Genomic DNA, 21926 nt, shown 5'->3' on the forward strand with positions numbered 1-21926 from the left:
TGTTATAATGGAAAATAATAAAGAAAATGGATTTTAATGGGGTCCCGGGGCTCATCCCTATTTATTAACATCATCTCCTTAGCAACAATCTGTAAAAATCGCATTGCATCCGCACTTGCTTGCAGATGCAATGCGATTTTCACGCAGCCCCATTCACTTCTATGGGGCCTGCATTGCGTGAAAAACGCACAATATAGACAATGCTGTGATTTTTATCCAACGCACAAGTGATGCGTGAAAAACATAAAAATCGCCCGTCTGAAAAGGGGCCTAAGAGTTTCATGGTGTTCTGGGGTCTGCTGCTGAACCTCTGATGATCAGCTGTAATCAGCGGGAAACCTAGTAGTAAATGTTCAGTTCCCTTGTAATACGGGAGAAACTGAGTATTACACATTGCGTAAGGAAATCAGTAGGCTTGGCAAGAGACTCTCCGTGTAGGTGCTCATCACTGCGTCCAGATGTGACTGTAACAGAGACCACCTTCTCTTAACTAATGCAAGGAAAATCAGGTCATTTTTTCTTAATCTCCAACCTCTTCCTACCAAATAGGACTCATTATGGAGTAAGAACTACAATAAGTGAAAACTAATGCCAGACTCATGTAGTATGCCAGCCGTTGTGAACTACCAGCAGTGACGTATACAGCATCCACTTATCCTTTTGTGTGAATTAGGGTCCATCCACACATCCCTATGTGTTTTGCGGATCCGCAAAACACGGACACCGCCAATGTGCATTCCGCATTTTGAGGACCGCACATCGCCGGCACTATAATAGAATATGCCTAATCTTGTCCACAATTGCGGACAAGAATAGGACATGTTCAATTTTTTTTCGGGAACGGAAATGCGGACCCGGAAGTGCGGATCCGCATTTCCGGATCCAGGCAGCGCATCATGTGGCCCCATAGAAATGAATGGGTCCGCAATTCCGTTCCGCAGAATTGCGGACATGTGAATGGACCCTTAAAGGGTTTGTCCGAGTAATGTAAAAACTCGGGCAACCCCTGTAAATGGCCTAAAATAACAAATAACCTGTCTTCCATGTTTCTTCAAGCTCTGCGCTCCAGTCTTCCCACTGCTGACGTCCTCATCCTTACTGCAGCAGTGAAGATCTGTGCACAGGTCACTGCTGCAGCCAATCCCTGGCCTTAGCCGTGCACGCGACGTTTCTGTTCAGGCCAGTCATTGACTGCAGCGGTGACCTATGTGAGCACAACATCACCGCTGCAGTCAGAAAATGAAAGAGCAGCGGTGAGGACTGGAGCGCAGCGCAGGAAGTAAAGCTGGGTTCACACAGGGCAATGGAAGCGTTCCTTCCCGACAGTCGGCTGCTCGTTCAGTGAAGGAGACTGCTGTATTTACATGCAGCGATGTCCTTCACTGTATTCATCCTCATACAGAATCATGGCTTCTGAGCAGCAGACCTCTGTTTAGACAGCACAATCTGCTGCTCAGAAGCCATGATCGGTGGTGCCTGCACGAGGATCACCCAATGAACCAGTGTTTCGCTTGGTCATTGGGTGATCAGCAGCACATGTAGACGGCCAGATGCTTGGGAATAACCGTTCCTGATAATCTGGACAATTATTGGTGCGTCTGAATGCACCTTAACAGAGGAGAAAACTGGTGAGCATCCATTCATTATTTTAGGCAGTTTACTGGGACAGCCAGAGTTTTTATATAACTTGGACAACCCCTTTTAAATAATTTTTACAAGCATTTTCCAAAACCTCTAACCTACTATTTTATGTTTATCACTCTTTGCTTTTTTTCAATATTCACAAGATTTTACAAGATAATATTTGTTTCTGTTTGTATGTGTGGTTAACAATGACTTATGTTCCATGTGTCAATATCTACCAGCAGATGTGTTCAGCTTAATAAAATACATCCGATTTTAAGTCAATTTGTGTTCTTATTATGTGTTTCCATATTGTCTATGGTTTTTAAAATTGTTATTGCATGGGAAATGCAAGTCGTTACTAAAACAGACATGTAAGAAGTGGTGACAGTCCTCTTTAAAGGGCATCTGTCAGCAGATTTGCACCTATGACACTGGCTGACCTGTTACATGTGCGCTTGGCAGCGGAAGACATCTGTCTTGGTCCCATGTTCCTATGTGTCCGCACTGCTGAGAAAAAGGATGTTTTAATATCTGCAAATTAGCCTCTAGGAGCAACGAGGGCGTTGCCGTTACACCTAGGGGCTCTGCTTTCTCTCTACAACTGGGCGTTCCATCTGTCAACTTCTACATGGACAGGGTCATGTGCGCTGCTCTGGCCAATGGCATGTTCCCTATTGGTACGTGACACATCAGTGATATGCCGCTCGGGACATGTTACCATTGAGGCTAGCAGTGACTAGCTGCAGTGGTGTATGTGGCCCTGTCCGTGCAGAAGTGACAGATGAGGACTGTAAGTGCAGTGAAGGGAGTCATGGAGTGATGGATTCCTCCACAGCTACCGCATGCCTCGGCGGGAAATTAAAAACAAAAAACTGGACAACCCCTTTAAGACTTGATGATAAAAATGATTGGGCGGGGGACCCTTCTTCAATACAATAGTTTATTGTAGTGCACAAATAACACCAAACTAGGATGGGAATATTCTCTCTTCAGGTTTTGCAAGGCAGAAGAAATCTGAACAAACTGCATCATGAATTCTGCCCGTCTCCATCGTGGGATGAACAAGCCGGTGTATAATCTATGCTGGGAAGTCTTGGCTTGGCTTCTCTTGGCAGTGAACTAAACTTGTATTTGAAGAAATTAGGAAAGGTCATGTATGGGCATGGCTAGCCTCCAGCTTCCGGAAGCGTAAACTAGCTCCAAGAAGGTGACCTTTCCAAGTAGCGCTCATATTTAGAAGATCTTTCATAGACACCCACACAGCTACAGTGAATATTAGGAGCACAGTGTGCGCCTTTGTAAGCAGAGTGGATTCGTTGGGTACGAATATATGACATTTCTTCACAGTAAGATCACCTTCTTTCTCATTATTGCACATCCTGCAAGACTACATTCAAAGTGTGGATGCTGGAATGACATGTTCTGCTTGCGTCCCCATAACTAAACACTCTAGGCCTCATTTATCGGAATGGTCTGTCAAAAATAGTGGCTTGGTTGCCAACCAATCAGAGCTCATCTTTAATTTCCGGAAAAGTGAGCGCTGCACGGTGATTGGGATGCCATTGTGAACAAGGTCAGGTATTCTGTAATCTGTGTTCTTTGCAGACTGCGTGCAGATTTTTTCACATTGAAGTCAATGTTGTATGGCTTACTTTTAATTTTGTTATAGATCTGCAGTGAAATCCGCAACACATTTCTTTGCGGATTTACTCACAGATGAAACCAGCATGTAAATCTGTGACATACTGTATAAACTTAGCCATAGAGATACACATTAATGTACATTTGGGCATTTAAAGGGGTTATCCTGAAAAAAATAATGATGACCTATCCTCATTCACGAGCCCTGATGGATCTAGGACTCCAGGTAGGCTGTTGCATTCCGGATGACCACAAGTTGTGGTGAGTGCGACTCCACAATACTTCTTTTCTATCCTCAGGATAGGCCATCATTATCACATTGGAGGGAGTCCAAGTCCCGGCACCCCCACCGAGCTGTTTAAGTAAACTGCGGCACTAACCGGAGCCCTGGTGAGCGCTGTGGCCTTCCGGCAGCTTACCAAGCACAGTCCTGTACATTGTATAGCGGCAGTGCTTGGTAATGCAGCTCAGCCCTATTGACTTGAATGGGGCTGAGCTGCAAGTAGGCCACGTGACTGATGTACGGTGACACCACTGGACTAGAAAGAGGCTGCAGTGCTCACAGAGTGCCCGGCCTCTACTGACAGCTGATTGGCGGAGCCCTGGGTGTCGGTCCCCATCAGATCTGAAATCTGAGGATAGAGCATCCATACCTTCTCCCAGATAAACCCCTTTAAGACCCGTCACTGGGCCCACACCTGGCAGGGAACACCCAACATTTGTGCAGGTTTGTATAAATTCTACCCATTTTTGAGCTGGCAAGCCAAATTTGCTGGGATTGTCTCTGAAAATTCAGGATAAACCCAGTACATTTGGGACTGTTGGAGGCATTGACCTCTTATCTGTGGGGAGAATATGGACCTGATTTTTCAAGAGTGATGTGTGCTACATCATCTTGAAGGGCCCTGCACTGCTGGAGGAGGCATAAACTATGTGCCTCCCATGGCACATGCACCAGAATAAAATCTTCTCTAGCTTGCTGCTGGCGTAGCTTTCAGTCACCATTTGCACCGTTTTTGGTGTAAATGATGATAAAATTATCTAGAGAAATGGCATATTGCGGAGAAATTTTGTTAGAACCAGTACTTCTCGGAGGGTTTATGGCTGTACAGCTCTGTAATAAGGAACTGAAGAGACTATGGGGGTCATTTATTATTCTGAAATATGCCTAAATTAGCGCGATCTGCGACTTCTCCCTGTTCACGCCAGGTCTAAAATTGTGGGCATGGCAAAGGCGGTAAAGGGGCGGGCAGGTAGGGGAAGGGCACAGCAGCTGTACAAATGTGCTGTGCTTGGTAAGCATGGAGAAGAATGTGGCGCTCACAGGAGCTCTGGTGTCTTCTCTAACAGCTGATAGGTAGGGGTCCCAAGTGTCAGACCCCCATCGATCAGATACTGATCACCTATCCAGAGGATAGGATGGAACAAAAAACGTTGACAACATTTTTATCCAAATTTTGGCACAAAATAAGACAAAAAGCGTCTAGCCATGTACCAAATTTATCATCCAGCATGAGCCACTGTGACAAATTTGGTGCATCTTCAGGCCATCTACCCTAGTTTATGTGGTCTACATTTTAGACCTAATTAGTGATTGTACCCCCTTGTGTTTGTCATGGGTGGTATATAAGAGGCCAGAGGCGCCTGAGCACCAACTCTGTACGGAAGTAGGATTATAAAACAAAGAATAAAGCTTTGCTCGCCTGAGGTCCCGGCATTCCGGCACTGCAGGTCCAATCCTCGTTGTAACGGAACGATCATCATCACTTCCAATCCACCAGGGATTGGACGCCCCTGGGGCCAAACCCACAGCTCTGAGACGGAGAGAACTGTAGAAGGTGAGTAAAGCTTTAGGGCTAATGCAATCAAATGTATTTTCTTTCCCTGTCTGTTCCGTTTTTATTTGGGGACTGTATGGGCCCGCAAAAAAAAAAAAACGGAAGTCCGCATTACGGACAAGGATAGTACTGTTCTACTAGGGGCCAGCTGTTCCATTCTGCAAAATACGGAATGCACACGGACGTCTCTGTATTCTTTTGCAGATCCATTTTTTGTCAGCCGCAAAATACATACGGTCATGTGCATGAGCCCTTTGTTTTTTATAAATCCCTTTGTTTCCGTGAAGGCTTTGTAAATTCCCAGGCAGCTTCCTTAAAGGGAAACTGTCACGATGAACATGGTGTCTGAGCTGCAGGCAGCATGTTATAGAGCAGGAGGAGCTGAGCAGATTGTATAGTTTTATGGGAAAATATTCAGTTTTCACTTCTATTGCTTTATCCTCTGTGACTGTGTATACAGAGGTAGCTGTCAATCACTGATAGGACTGACTCCTGGACTTTAAAGCCCAGAATGAGCAGGGATATAAATGAATAAAACACGTTTTAGGGTACTTTCACACTAGCGGCAGGACAGATCCGACAGGCTGTTCACCCTGTCGGATCCGTCCTGCCACTCCGTTCCCATTGACTATAATGAGGACGGGGGCGGAGCTCCGGCGCAGTACACAGTGAGAGACTGCCAGACTAAAAAGTCGGACATACAGCTCAATGGGGACGGAGCGGCGGTCCACGCGGCACGGCAAAATAGCGGCAGGACGGATCCGTCCTGCCGCTAGTGTGAAAGTAGCCTTACTGAATCTTTTCCCATACAATTATATATCAATCTGCTCAGCTCCTGCTCTATAACATGCTTGTAGCTTATATTGCACTAGCTGAAGGACCCGGCTTCGCTCGGGTATATTTAATTTAATTTAATTTAATGTTTGTGTGTGTCGTAAAAAGATTTCAACACTATCCACTATAAATCCACTATAACAGTGACATCTACAGCACCCCGCCCCCTTAACAGTGACCTCCACAGCCCCCCATCCCTTAACACTGACCCCTTCTCCCACAGTGCCCCATCCTTTAAAATGTGACCTCCACAGCAGCCCACCCCCTTAACCTTGACCTTTTACAGCATTCTTCACAGTGAGTTTGATAGCACTCCAGCCCCTTGACAGAGATCTCCAAAGGTGCCCACCCCCTTAACAGTGGCCGTTACAGCATTTTGCCCCTTAACACTAACCTCCATAGCGTACCATCCCCTTAACTGTGACCTCCACAGCAGCCTGCCCCTAGGGTGGCCAGAGGTCCAGTTTTAGGCCGGACAGTCCAGCTTTCAGACTCTCTGTCCTCCATCTGGTGCAGGGCATTGACGGACACAAGGATGCCCTTTTAAACAGCTCACTCTGAGACAGCACTGTGCTGTCTGAGTGTGAGCTGCAGGAAAAAAGTCACCCTCCCTCCCACCCCTGCAGCTGACAGAAATAGATTTTTAACTTAATTTTTTCAATCCCTGTCGGCTGAGAAGTGGGAGAGGGTGTGGCATAACTGGATTTGGGCGTGTCCTTTTGAACAACTCACTCTAAGACAGCAGCACTGTGCTATCTAAATGTGAGCTGCAGAGAGAAAGTCACCTCCCAACCTTGCAGCTGACAGAAGTAGATTTTTACCTTCATTTTTTCAATCCCTGTCGGCTGAGCAGTGGAAGGGGGCTTGGCCTAACTGGATCGGGGGAGTGGCTTAGCAGGACCTGGGGGCGGGGGTTTTAAATTTGTCTTTTGAGGGTGGACACATTGTGGTAGGTCCATGGACTATAGTCGTATTTGTTGAGATTGTGGAGGAAAAAAAACTGTTGCTCCCATGTTATTACCTCATTTCTATGCTGCTTTCCTGGTACTTGTATTTGTCCACCAAAGCCATAAATGATATGACCACAGGATAGAGTGTATTTTTATGACGTGTGGTTCTAATAAGGCTACTTTCACACTAGCGTTCGGGCGGATCCGTTCTGAACGGATCCGCTCATAATAATGCAGACGGAGGCTCCGTTCAGAACGGATCCGTCTGCATTATATTAGCAAAAAAAAGCTAAGTGTGAAAATAGTCTGGGACGGATCCGTCCAGACTTTCAATGTAAAGTCAATGGGGGACGGATCCGCTTGAAGATTGAGCCACATTGTGGCATCTTCAAACGGATCCGTCCCCATTGACTTACATTGAAAGTCTGGACGGATCCGCACGCCTCCGAACGGCCAGGCGGACACCCGAACGCTGCAAGCAGCGTTCAGCTGTCCGCCTGTCCGTGCGGAGGCGAGCGGAGCGGAGGCTGAACGCCGCCAGACTGATGCAGTCTGAGCGGATCCGCCTCCATTCAGACTGCATCAGGGCTGGACGGCTGCGTTCGGGTCCGCTCGTGAGCTCCTTCAAACGGAGCTCACGAACGGAAACCCGAACGCTAGTGTGAAAGTAGCCTTAGTAGTTACATTTCAGGATGCGAAGTGTTTGTGTGATATTAGTCATTGGTACATTATACAGTAAGTGGCTGGAATATTAATAAATAGAGGAAACTGAATAGACCTTTGTTATAGTCCCACGTCAGAGGGGCTCATAGGGATTTTTAACGTGTTCAGAGGCTGCGTGAAAGAAGGTTTTGTTGGGAATGTTATAAATAAACGACCCAAAAGAAAAGCTGAATTTGTGAGCCGATATAAATAGACCTGGGATTGTTTTCTCTGAATCGCCCTTTCAGAATAGTTCTATTTTCTGCCAACACTCTATTATGAAGAGTGAAGTGTCCAAAAATGGGCAACCCTTAACCCTAACATGATGGCCATTTATGAAGGCAGGCCGTACTTTTGTAATGTATTTTGTTTACCTTTATTGCTCACTTATGTTCCATTCTGGGCTGTGGTCACGTGGTCATGTCCATGCAGCTCTTTATTTCCTATGATTTATGTCCTGGTTTTTGGCTCGCATATATTGATGAGAAATACTCATCAAATACTGACTGTGTGAAAGTGCTAAATAGATGATAAATGTCTGATTGCTGGGAACCACCACCAAAACGTAGCTGTTAATATGACATTTAAAATCAATTAATATGGTGTGTCCTACATGCCGTAAAGTGCAAAGTATTTAAAACATCCCTGGTGTTCTATTCTCTCACATGCACTTGGCTATATTACTGTATTTGAGGCCTATGCTGCTACACCAAGCTATACCTCACAGGGAAGAGGAGCAGATCTTGTGTCCCCCAGTCATTCATACTCTGCTGTGCAGGGCCCCCCTGATGACACTGTTGTAGCAGCAAATCATGCTGGTTCAGCCAACAGTATGTATGCCGCCTTTCAATGTTCTTCCCCTTGTGATTAATACAATTTCACTAATTTTGGTCAGAATAGTATAGCTTATTGCAGGCAGCATGATAGGCCCGGGCTGTCTACCCAACTCGGGCCCCTCCCTCCATTTTAGTTCTGTATGAAGAGGCTGCGGTGCTTCGTGAGCGCCACAGTCTCTTCCTAGGCCATATGACGTCACATTCATCCTTCACATGGTCTAGGTGCAGCTCTGTCCCATCTGAGTGATTGGGTCTGAGCTTCAATACCAAGCACAGTGCTATCAAATGGACAGCGCTGTGCTTGGTAAGGAGCAAAGAGGCTGCGGCGCTCACTGGAACATCGCGGTCTCCTCAAACAGCGGATTGGCAGGGGTGCCAGGAATCATACCTCTACCATCTCATAACTCTGAGTACAGATGTTATGTGGGGTGTTACATAGGACTGCAGGGAACATCTACTAAGTTATCTGTACACAGAAAGTTATCACGGTTATCTGGGCTGTTACAAATTTGCCAAATTTAAAATGCATAGGATTATAATACAAAAGACTTTGAGGAGAATACAGCACCACATACCTCTAACATCCAGTGACATCTCCTGTCATGTAGACCTTCTCTTTCCTCTTCTCCTGCGTCTGACCCAGACCACCATGACAAATTCTTTCAGCTGCATCTCGTCTCTACAGAGTTTGTTACACAGACACAATAGATTTCTCAATGTCCCAACAAAGTTATCCTGCTGCCACTCCCAATGCTGTGCTCCCCAATGTCCCAGGTATTATACAGATAAAAAAAATAGTGACCCCAGTAGACATAATGGGGTTATTTATCAAACTGGTGTAAAGTAAAACTAGCTAAGTTACTCATAGCAACCAGATTCCACCTTTCATTTTACAAAGGAGCTATCAAAAATGAAAGGCGAGATCTGATTGGTTAATATGGGCAACTAAGCCAGTTCTATTTTATACCAGTTTGATAAACTATCCCAAAGATCCATATAGTGTCTACAGCAGTTATAAAGTCCCTATTAGAGTGCCCCAGTAATAATTACATCCTATATTGTGCTCCAGGTAATACCTTAATAGTGTACCCAAAAATAATGTCCCCTAATATGTCCTGTAATAGAAAGGCCCCTACAGTGCCTCCCCAATAGCAACGTCCCCCACATTGCCCCATATAGTAATGTCCACCACATTGCCCCCCCATGTAGTAATTTGCCCCCACACTGCCTCTATTAAGTAATTTGCCCCATATAATCATTTTCCCCCACTGTCCTGCAGTAATATGACCTGCTCTGGCCCCCCCCCCCCCCCCCAAAGTTGGCACACAAAAAAAAAAATACTAATGGCTAATACTTACCTGTGTCCGTGATGGTGAGGCAGGCGTGCATACATCAAAGCCCTGCGCCCCAGTACAGGCGCGCGCTTAATGTCATCACGCACACCTGCGCTGGCCTTTTACTACTACATAGGCCTCAGGCTTACTAGGCCTGAAGCCTATTGTGGTGATAGGCGGCGGGGCAGGGAACTATGTGCTTCTGTGCCCCACCGCAGTATGTGGGCATTCAGGTCGGCCCCGGGCTGCTGACCCAAACATCCTTATTATAATCCACCACTGGCAGGCAGTATAGGCCACCATAATTAGGCAACTTTCTTATTTATTTCAAATATGTCATATTAAAAGGCAAAGTTTAAGTGGACCAGCAGTTAACGGAAATTTGTAGACTCTGTTAAGTGGTCTGTTGGTGTTGGGTAGATAAACTAATTTGGTAAAGATCCAGACTCAGAATAAGGGTCCTGACCCTCTTTCTACATGACCGCTCAACTGCAATAAAGAGATTGAATGCAGCGATAGTCTACGGGGCTGCCTCCTCATTGCAGTCATACAGTGAGGAGAAACGGTGGGCTTGGGATCTGCTTCTATCAGACATCACATTCATCACCTGTGGACAGGTGATAACGGTCAAACGCAGGAAAGCCGCTTTGAATGAGGCGGAACTACAATTATAGAAACAACCCATTTGCAAGTGTGGGTCTGTTTCTGGAAAAAGCAGACCCCCCCTTACTAATCTCATCCAAAAAGTTTGAGGCTAAAATATAAATCACTAAAAATAATTCACTAACAGTAGCTGCAAATATAATATATAGACTAAGCCTTCATTCGGATATGATAAAATCTGAGAATAATCAGCCAATACATTTTAATCAAAACATCTGTGCCCGCCTACCAACGACAAAGTGATCTCAGACTGGCGGGATCTACTCTAAACCTACCTAGGCCATTGGGCCTTTGACATTCAGGAGAGCAGACCCTGCACTTTTACTGTGCTGCTACTTTTTACCTCTGTGTGCATCAAGCAACCAATGAGTGTAAGGGCTGTTTCACACAAGCGAGTCCATTGCGAGAATCATGCTCCGTGTGCGAGTGTGATCTTCTGCTCTGGACTTGCAGGAGCGCACAGCATTATCATGATTTATAATGCTATGTGCCTCTGCTTGACCAACTTTGTCACTATGATTCTGTGGAAAAAAAGGCCATGCAGAGACACATAGCATTATAAATCCTGATAAGGCCGTGCGCTCCTGCAAGTCCAGAGCAGAGGATCACACTCATACACTGAGAACGATTCCCGCAATGGATTCGCTCGTGTGAAACAGCCCTAGGGGAGCACACAGCTATATGTACCACCTAATCAAGGTCGCCTGTGTGATAGGCAGGGCAAAAAGTACACAAAGAAATATGCTACTCCCAGGGTAAAATAGGAGCGCATTCAGACTTGAAGGTGCCACTCCTCTAAGTATATACTACAGACAGCTGTGCTTGCTCTCACTCTCATTGGATGCTTGACTGCACACAGAGGTAACAAGTAGGAGCACACTGTATGTGCAGGGTCTGCTCTCCTGCCCAATGGCATAGGTAGCTTTAGAGTAGGTCCTGCCCGACTGAGATCACCTTGGCGCTTGAGGCTTTGTCCATACGTATACCTGAAATATGTCAGCTGCATTTTTTCTGCAGTTCCACAGCAAGAACTGCATGAATTACGTGCAGTTCTTGTCACGCAAATGGCAGTGGATGTCACCCTCTCTCCACTGCAAAGGGTGAAATCTGCGGAGGAGAACCTGCAGCATTTTTGTACACTGCATGTGGATGAGATTTGTACAGTACGTACAGTGCTATGGATTTCACATAATAAGGTTATAAAAAAAACAAAACACATAAGTCCCATCAAGTTCAACCAAGGGATAAGTGGGGATGTGAATTTTAGAAAAGGGGAGTGAGACACAGACTTTTACCCATTTTCATAATCATTGTCATTTACTTTTAAGAATTCATCTGAGCCCATTGTAAGGGCTCTTTCACACTTGCGTATTTCTTTTCCGGCATAGAGTTCCGTCGTCGGGGCTCTATGCCGGAAGAATCCTGATCAGGATTATCCTAATGCATTCTGAATGGAGAGAAATCCGTTCAGGATGCATCAGGATGTCTTCAGTTCAGGACCGGAACATTTTTTGGCCAGGGAAAATACCGCAGCATGCTGCGCTTTTTGCTCTGGCCAAAAATCCTGAACACTTGACGCAAGGCCGGATCCGGAATTAATGCTCTTTGAAAGGCATTAATCCGGATCCGGCCTTGAGCTAAACGTTGTTTCGGCGCATTACCGGATCCGATGTTTAGCTTTTTCTGAATGGTTACCATGGCAAACAGGACTTTAGCGTCCTGGCAGCCATGGTAAAGTGTAGTGGGGAGCGGGGGAGCAGTATACTTACCGTCCGTGCGGCTCCCGGGGCGCTCCAGAGTGACGTCAGGGCGCCCCACGCGCATGGATGACGTGATCACATGGATCACGTCATCCATGCGCATGGGGCGCTCTGACGTCATTCTGGAGCGCCCCACGCGCATGGATGACGTGATCGCATGGATCACGTCATCCATGCGCATGGGGCGCTCTGACGTCATTCTGGAGCGCCCCGGGAGCCGCACGAGGCGGTTAGTATACTGCTCCCCGCTCCTACTATGGCAACCAGGACTTTAATAGCGTCCTGGCTGCCATAGTAACACTGAACGCATTTTGAAGACTGATCAGTCTTCAAATGCTTTCAGTTCACTTGCGGTGTTACGGATCCGGCGGGTACTTCCGGCAAATGGAGTACACGACGGATCCGGACAACGCAAGTGTGAAAGAGGCCTAAAACGACCTACTGTTCCTGCTGTGACCATGTCCGGAGGTGACTATTTAAAAGATTTACAGTTTTTACAGTAAAGAAGCCTTGACGCTTCTGGAGACTGAAGTTTTTAGTCTCTAGATGGAGGCAGTGGCCCTTTGTCATTTGAGGAGATTTTACATGGAACAGCTTATCATATTTTTTGTACTGCCCATTTATATATTTAAATAGGTTAATCATGTCTCCCCTTACCAAGACTAAATAAATTGAATTCTTTGTATCTTTCCTCGTACCCAAGACCCTCCATGCCCTTTATCAGTTTAGTCGCTCTCCTTTGTACTTTTCCCAGCTCCAGAGCATCCTTTCTATAGACTGGTGCCCGGAACTGAACTGCATATTCCAGATGAGGCCGCACCAAAGCATTATAAAATGGTAATATTATATATAGTCCATCCCTCGCTTAATACATGACAGTATACTGCTAGCCTTAGAAGCAGCTGATTAAATAACAGTATAGAATATCAATCTGCAAGGACACCCAAATCCTTCTCTACAAATAACTCTCCCAGTGTTACTCACCCTAGGATATACGATGCACATAAATATGAGACGGCAACTCACCATGGAAAGGTATAAACTAGGGATGAGCGAAATTCATATTTTGAAGTTCGTGTTCGGGTATATGCTAAATTGCATTATGGACCATAATGCAATTCCATGATGGAATGCACAAAGGTATGCCTTTAGAGGCATTCCGTCATAATAGAAGTCTATAACCTGCATAACGGATTCGTCCGGTTTCTGTTATGCAGGAGAGGATTCCAGCATAATGAAAACCGGACAGATCCGTTATGATGGCCATAGACTTCTATTATGACGGAATGAATAACGGCACTCTGTTATGCATTCAGTCATGGAATTGCGTTATGGTCCGTGGTAACTAAATCCATAATGCAATTCAGCATATACCCCAACCCGAACCCGAATTTGAAGTTCGCGCATCCCTAGTATAAACATTCATTCCGAATTGCTTGCCCAATCCTGGACCAGTGTAAAAGGGCCATAAGAGAGAACCCAAGTACCAAGTGATGAGCTCACAGGAGTGGATGTTCTGACCAAATCCAGTTGTTTCCCAGGGGAAGCATCACACAATAACAACAGGAAAGAAACATACAAACACACGGTGCGGTTTAAGAGCACTTTATTGTTCTTTAAGGCTACTTTTAAGTACAAAAAAAAAAAAGATGGCCTGCCAAACTTTTTTTTTCAGTTACCAATCAGACGAAACAAGGCCAAAACAGAACGCTATATTACAGATTTACAAACATGGAAATGTTGAAAAATGTCCTGTGGATTGTTCCTTTCCGGGGATGCAGACATTTTCAGATTTATTTTTGTCTTATCGCTGGTTTCAAGTACACATTGATCTTAGAGCCCAAATTTTTTTTTTCTTTTGTTCCTCCTCAAAATTGGTGAAAGGCTGGAATTTTGTTATCGTTAATTTTTCAGCGATGTCAAACACAAGATGGCTGCCTCTATGCAGCACGGGAGACAATCAGAGGTCATGGCCAGATTGTTCATCTAATGGAGGATCTGGACCCACTGCTCTCAGTGGTCTGACATCTAGTGATGTTCCCAAAAAGAATAACCCCCTCAACTTTTCCCCCAAAAATTAAAGGCTAGGGTGGTCACTATAGGTGTGTATTATTACACATACAAGGTAGACGTGTATTAGAACCAGCGACATTACACAATACATTACCAATAGTTAATACTAGACCAACCGACACAATGTGCAGTCAGATATTACATAGAGACCTGCGCACGGCTATACAATAATGCATCATGGGTTAAACGACACAATAACAAGGTTGTCAGCTGAGTGCTTCTGTTTCTTTAAGTGTATAGGTTTGACCGCCTGTGCTGCATACGACGCACCTATCTCAGATAGGGCAACAGAGTCACGTGAAATACGAAAACCCTCCCTCAAATATATACGGTATATATACACACACACAAATATGAGATTGTTATGAGAGTCACATTTTCTGCATGGCTGCAGTGACCAGATTGCCTTCATACCCAGGACACTTACACAAAAAAAAAAAAAAAAAAAAGGAGAAAATCCCACCAAGTCCAAGGGTCTTCCATGATTTTATTTTATTTTTAAACCTACGTCCAGGATAACAAACAGCAATGTGTTCACTTGCACAGAGTCCACCTCCGTATCACTCAGTAGACTGGAGCAAATACATGCTAGTGGCTATCCAATAGTAATGCAGCGTTTCTATAGAATACAAGTGTACCTGCACATCCAAAAAAAAAAAAAAAAAAAGATCAACTTTTTTATTCCCAAAAAAATAACTGAACGGTAGGATTACAATTAAAGAAAGGGCAAATTAAATAGCTACATATCATTAACAAATTAATTGTTCTTCAAAAAAATACCTACAAATTTTTCTGTACATTCTTTACGCACAGCGTAACGATGGTCTTAAAGTTACCTATATAAAAAAAGTGTTCTTTTAAAAGTTTGTGTTTTTTTTTCTTTTCATTTTCTTTCTACATTGAACGGCAGACGCTAAAGCATAGGCTACCCAATAACATAGTAGTGAAATGTCTGAATTCGGGCTAATATTGAATGTATGCCGCCTGCATGGTGACAACATAGGATATACAATTAAATGGAGCAGCTTGTGACAAGGGCAGGGGGGGGGGCCACACACACCGCTGAACGGAGCCCATGACTAACTAAACTTCTCTACCAATAGATTCACTCCTGCACTGTGAAGATAAAACAGTAATATGTGTATTATTTGAAATATATATATATACTTATATATGTAAAGTCCTTACGTTTTCACTGGGAGGCTGGAATGTATGGATGTTAAAAAATAGGGGGGGGGGGGGGAATTAAAGCTGAGCAAGTTATTTAAAAAAAATTGGGTTATTTAATCCTTTTTAGGTTTTCGAGCAAATTTACAGCTAGCGAAATAAAACGGATTTTGCCATAAAGAAAGAAAAAAAAGGAATGTACTTATGTGGCGCAAACTTGAACAAAGCTTTCAACTCACTCCAGAAGCATCAATTCAACAGATATGGAAAAATATGGGGGAGGGGGATTATAATCTAATGTTGTTTTTTTTTTGACCGTCAAACTGAAAGACATAACACACGAAACAGGAGCAACCTTAGCAATTGCTTACCAGAGACACACAGCATCCTGTACCACACATCAGAATTAATTAAACCGATTTACCAACGCCTGTCCGGAGGCTCTAGCTGGTTACCGCAAATAAAATATTACACGAGTACAACTGTACCAGCAGTAAGTATGTCAGAGGACTATACTGATAAAAAATAAACTAAATCTGAGGAGAATAATAAGTATTCTGATCTTGTCTTGAAATTAATAGTTACCAGCTATTTTATCATGAAGAATGCACGCAATGCACTATTACTCTCAGACCTCTATACCTGAAAACCACAGACTCCTGGTGTCGGGACTTCTGAAAGACTTGCCGACCAGGTGCAGAAGACAACAAAAGTCTGATCTGTACGCTCTGTTCCAGACCTACCAAATCCCAGAGGGAACCCGTCACGCTGAACATGCAGTCCAATCTGCAGGCAGCAGGTTCTAGAGCAGGAGGAGCTGAGCAGATTGATCTATAGTTGTGGGAATCCCTGCCCCCTCTATATTTTGGAGTCCAGTAGAAGATCTTAACCAGTGACTGACCGCTGTCTCTGTGAGCATGCCGATATAGGGAAAGCTACCAATAAGTGGACTCTTAAGCCCATAAAGAACAGGGGTTTAAAATGTTTTCCAACAAACCTATATAAATCAATCTGCTCAGCTCATCCTGCTCTGTAAGATGATGCCGATAAATTGGGAAGCATTTTCATAGTGACGGGATCCTTTTAAATTACGTCATCCAGTAAGTTGAACTATCGGTCTGTACACATTTTGAGAGCTAAGCCAATATACAGAATGCTGCCGACAATTCACATGGAACTAGAGGCATCTCTGGCCAGGTCCACACTGGGCAGTTTTGGAGGCAATCTTAAAGGGAATCTGTCACGTGGAACATGGGATCTGATCCGCCAGCATCATATAAGCAAGAAGATATGAGCAGATTGATATATATATTGTTTTATATGACTTCTAGTTATTCATTTAAATGAATAAATTAGGAGTCCAGTGGCTCAGTGACTGAAAGCCTTCATTGTAGAGAGCAGTCAGTCAGTAAGTAGGATGCCCACACGACTAAGCATAGAATGAGCAGGGATTTAAATGAATAAATACAAGTTATACTGAAAACTATACATCAATCTGCTCAGCTCCCCCTGCCCCACAGTTTGCTGCCCACAGATAGGACTCAGTGTACAAAGTTCCCTAAAGCTGGCCAGACACAAAGTAGAGCGGTTGGCTAAAGCCATGTCTCCTGACCGCCCCATAAATATACATGTTCAATATGGAAAGGGAGACAAGTCCTAACCAGACCTCTCAGGCAGCTGCTTATCTCCCTGTACAAAAAAAGAAGTGGACACTTTGAAGTCTAATAGGCTCCGTCTTTATTTGTTATGGGAAGATAATCAGGAGCCCCCATTATTAATGGATCTAATGTGTATGGACACATTTAGCCAAAGCTTCTGTTGGTTCAGCCCACAAAAAATGTTTGCATCAACAGATGACTTCTCAATCCATACATCTGAACAGGTTGCCTTCTGAATTTCAGCATCTCAAAGTCTTAATCCTCTCTTAATAGTGCAAATCAGACATGACAGTTCTTTTCAAGTATATACACAAAGATACAACTCAAAAGAAAAATACAACATAAGTAAAAAAAAAAAAAAAAAAGGCACAAAGCGCGCGATTTCTAGAAGCTGGTAAGCAAAAAGCATTTGGATCAACCAATTGGTGTGATGCAACAGTGAGTGGGTTTTGTGTTGGGTCAGTCAGTGGGTAGCAGGCTTCCATTAGAGGTTCTTTGGTAACAGAGGCAGGAAATTAGGTTGCTACATTACAATGCAAAAGGACAATAGTTCTTGCTAAAAGGTTTTTTTTTAGAGGCCATCCACTTTGTGCCAAGCAAGTACACAAAAGAAACAATAACTCCCCTTCCCCTGACACTAATCTTTAGCATTTTTTTTTTTCAAAGCCCAGTGAAAGCAGCTGCTCCTGATCTCATAGAGATTGCCTCTATGACAGTACAGACGGGGAGTGATTATGGTTGACCATGTGAGAGGAAGGAGAAGATTGGCCTCTTCGAGAAGCAGATTCGGGGCTGCTGGACACTCCATCCTTGGCCGCTTTGATCTGGAGCCAGGTCTCCCCTAGCGCCTTGGCAAAATGATCATCCACCGAGCCAGTGATGGACACAGAGTTTGCTACTGGCTCGGGTTCTTTGTAATTCTTGCCGAGACTCCGGCGAAAATGTTCTTCTACCACAGGATCACAAGCAGTTGAAGCTGGATGGAAAAAGCAAAAGGTGTGAAGAACAAGAAGTAGGATTGGTTTCAATGTTCTAGTTTTAATATATAATATATTGTTCGCAGAGTTAGCAAAACAAAATGCTTTGTGAAACTCAACCAGGTACAAGTATCAGGTTATAAAAGGAAAATGGGGAAAATATGGCACTAAAAAAAAGTTGTTCCATTCCAAGCAATATTTTGCAAGGTGCTCAAGAAACTCCACCTGTAGTTCACTAAACGTGCAAAATAAAATGAAATAGTATTCATTCATGACCCCCCCCCCCCCCTAAATATTATTATAGTTGATAAACTATGATATATTTTAATACTCTTAATACAATGAGGCACTAACTTTCTACTGACAATTAGTACTTTTAAAGTACAGAAGGTAAATCAGAAACTCAGAAGAAGGCCAAAGTAGGACAATAAAAAAAAGAAAAACACTAAAAACATCTTACTGTTTGATGGTCGTCTGAAGTTTGCCGGGACTGCCGAAACACAACCGCTATGGACAACTGGGCAGTGAGAGAGGTTGCAGTTCCGGTTGCTTGGTGGAGCACATGTGATCACTGATGGTCGGTTCTAGGATGAAGAGAAGAGAAATATTAACTTGCATCAGTTTTGTCATAGTTCATTAAAGTATGCAAACTCATGGGATAGTGGTAAAATCACCACTCAGTGACAGGACTGCTTTCTATATACAGGTAAAGTACTGATCTTGAACATTAAAGGGCATCTGTCAGCAGATTTGTATCTATGACACTGGCTGACCTGTTGTATGTGCACTTGGCAGCTGAAGCTGTGTTTGTCCCATGTTCATATGTGATCTTTTTGGTGAGAAAAATTATGTGTTACTATATGAAAATTAGCCTCTAGGAGCAACTGGGGCGTTATCATTACATCTAGAAGCTCTGCTCTCTCTGCAGCTGCTGCGCCATCTGCACTTTGACTAACAGGGCCAGGCACCGAAAATGTCATCAAGCCTGGATCTGTCAATCACTTTAGAGAGGCCACGGCGGTTGCAGAGAGAGCAGAGCCTCTAGGTGTAGCGGCAACGCCCCCGTTGCTCCTATAGGCTCATTTGCATATATTAAAAAAAAAATCTCAATAATGAGGACACATATGAACATGGGACTAACACAGATGTCTTCAGCTGCCAATTGCAAATGTAACAGGTCAGCCAGTGTCATAGGGACAAATCTGCTGACAGATGCATTTTAAAGGGGTTTTCCCAAGATTAGAATATAGATGGCAAATCTGTATCAGATAAATGGGGTCTCTATTGTTTACATCGGTCTGTTTAACTGAATAGGACAAAGCTGCAATACGCCACACCACCACTAGAAAGGTAGACAATGTAAAGAATGAGGGGTCCAAGGCTGATCGGTGGGGTCGCCAAGAGTCATCCCTCACCGATCTGTTATTGATGGCAATCAATAGTCGGACCCTGGAAAATCCCTTTACAAATTCCCGATTTCTTATACTTTCATCAATATGGATGCATTCATACAGTATGCATTCAGTTGCCCTGCACGATGCTTCTCTTCCCTACACGTCAGAACATGGAGAACTATAGGAAAACTAACCCCACGTTCGATAGGACCGTACCATGGCTGTGATCCACGGAACACGTTTCCTGATAAAACTGCCAGCGCTTACTGTAATCCCAACTTTCTTTAATAGAAATGTGATTTAATCAGAAAACATACCAGGACTGTTTTCTCTGCCTAATGGTGCAAGCTAAATATAGAGCCCTAATCCCTAAAACACCAAGTCCATTTCACTGCGCTCCTTATACGAGAAAAAAAACAACTCGGCAAAACATCTCAGGCGCACGTTCCAAGTAAAGATTGTGCAATGGAAAATGCGCCTGGAAGACACCTGGTACCATTGTATTCAGAGGTTATGAGTCTTCTAAACATCTAGCAGTTTAAAGGGCAAATGCATTCAGTGTACTTTACTAATAGTAGATCACCTTCTCCATATAAACCGATGTGCAGTGTTGTGAGACACGTCTTAAAAGGGTTTGGGCCACTTTTTGCAATTTCATTTTCGTTTGAACGTCCTCTCATTGCTGAGAACCCAAGGGATCAACTATAATCTGCATCATGAAGTGCCACCAACAGGCAAACACAGCACACTGAAACCAATAGGCTGTTCATGTAATGCCAGACAAGCAGTCCCCAGAGATAGAGGGAGGGGCGGACTGGCCATAGACCCTACAGGGAAATTTCCCGGGGGCCACCTAAGCACTTCTAATGGCCACCAGGCAGGTACATAAAGATCTGATGCTCTCATCATTTATTATCGTAGGAGCATCAGGCACTTGTGCTTCTGGCCGGTGGCTGTAGGCCCTTCCTAAATTCAACTGTATCACCGCCCACAGGACAATTATGGTTTCATACTGTGGCACGCACGGAAGTATTTAGTAGTATTTGGTTCTGCTGGGGCGGTATCTTGTTCTGCACTACAGTATTGCCGGCCCCTGCCTACATGGAATGGTGATGCCTTCTGTCAGTTTGGACCCACCTACAACATGTATTGTATTTTCTTTTTCCCAGTCAGCCCCCTGGAGAGAGGCATGTATTAAACAGTCTTCTTAATGCCATTCCTGTGTCTGAGGAAACGTCTTGACTGTACAGTAAGCATAAAAGTGATTTAGGCTAAGTTCAAATGGATGTATAAGGAAGAGAATACCAGAAATGGCAGATCAGGCAAGAATACCAGTATTCTGATGGACTCCATAAATCTGCATTAAGTTTTATTAGGTCTTTTTTTGTTGCCAAAACCTCCACTGCAGATGTAAACCTAGCCTTACTATGTATTAGTTATATATCACAAGAGACCACCATTGTCTTAGATATCCAACATTACTGTACAAATTCCAGGGGTACAATACATTCCTCCTACACCATTAAGACAAGTATTTATTTATATATAAAAGGGGTATTCCTATTGTTACAGGTTATCTGTTAGCCACAGGATAGGGGATAACTGTTAGATCATTGGTGTTCCTACTGCAGGGACCCCCACAGATCACAAGAATGGGGACCCTGTAACCCCTCCAAAATGAACTGAGCATCAGGCCGGCCATGCAAACTGCCACTCCAGTCATCTCTATGGGGGTTTCAGACATAGCTGCAGGCTACACTTGGCTAGCTTTGCAATGCCCGCAGGGATAATAGAGTGGCAATGAGCATGCTCAACCTACCGTTCCGTTAGTTTTGGTGGGCTCCAAGGGGTACAGTCCGATGGTCCACATCTCCTTAGGTCCCTGTGCCACAATGTGCATTAATTACACCACTAATGGAGAAGCATATGGCTGAAAGCACGTCACATCGGAAAACCTAAAGAGTATGAAAACGGAGAAGTTTATTACCTGCTGTCGTTCCACGGGGCTCATACTTTGTGTCAATCCCAAACTTCTGGACAGGTCGCTGTTTTTGGTGAGTGCCAGAGGTTGATCCATACTGACAGGTGGAATTGAAGAATACATATGACTTGCATGTAAACCCATCGTGGGAGCTGCTGCTCTTTCTATTGGGCTGCGACTTCGGTCCCGTGGATCTTTTCTGTAATCTCCATTAAAACCCTTGGTTCTACAGAGAGAGAAAAAAAAATTATACATGAAGTCCTCAATTAAAATACTACAAATAGTAGGTGGATCCATAGGTGCTTCTTTAGTGTTTACATAGGCTCAGCTGTATGACTTGTAATACCAGGCTCAGGAACAGTTGCTAAGATGTTGGACCCTCAGTGACTCACTCAGGAGTCCAGTGGGCAGTCCTACTGAGTGATTGACAGCCATCTCTGCATGTACACTCCCTTAGGGAAAGCTGTCAATTAGCGAGTAGTACCGCCCACT

At 44.2% G+C, this 21926-nt stretch overlaps 1 protein-coding gene across 3 annotated transcripts in view; it reads right to left on the minus strand.

Annotated features, from left to right (window-relative positions):
• Positions 1 to 13773: 13773 nt before the first annotated feature.
• VGLL4 (vestigial like family member 4) overlaps positions 13774 to 21926 on the minus strand; it is a 102109-nt gene continuing 93956 nt past the window's right edge. For all 3 annotated transcript variants that reach the window (XM_044301429.1, XM_044301427.1, XM_044301428.1), the window contains 3 exons: positions 21441 to 21660; positions 18520 to 18643; positions 13774 to 18058 (listed from right to left, as the gene is read on the minus strand). In XM_044301429.1, the coding sequence (XP_044157364.1) occupies positions 17790 to 18058; positions 18520 to 18643; positions 21441 to 21660 (613 nt within the window). In that variant the 3' untranslated portion in view covers positions 13774 to 17789. The remainder of the gene's footprint in view (positions 18059 to 18519; positions 18644 to 21440; positions 21661 to 21926) is intronic.

The sequence above is a fragment of the Bufo gargarizans genome, chromosome 7 (assembly GCF_014858855.1).
Source record: "Bufo gargarizans isolate SCDJY-AF-19 chromosome 7, ASM1485885v1, whole genome shotgun sequence".
Taxonomy (NCBI): Eukaryota; Metazoa; Chordata; class Amphibia; order Anura; family Bufonidae; genus Bufo; species Bufo gargarizans.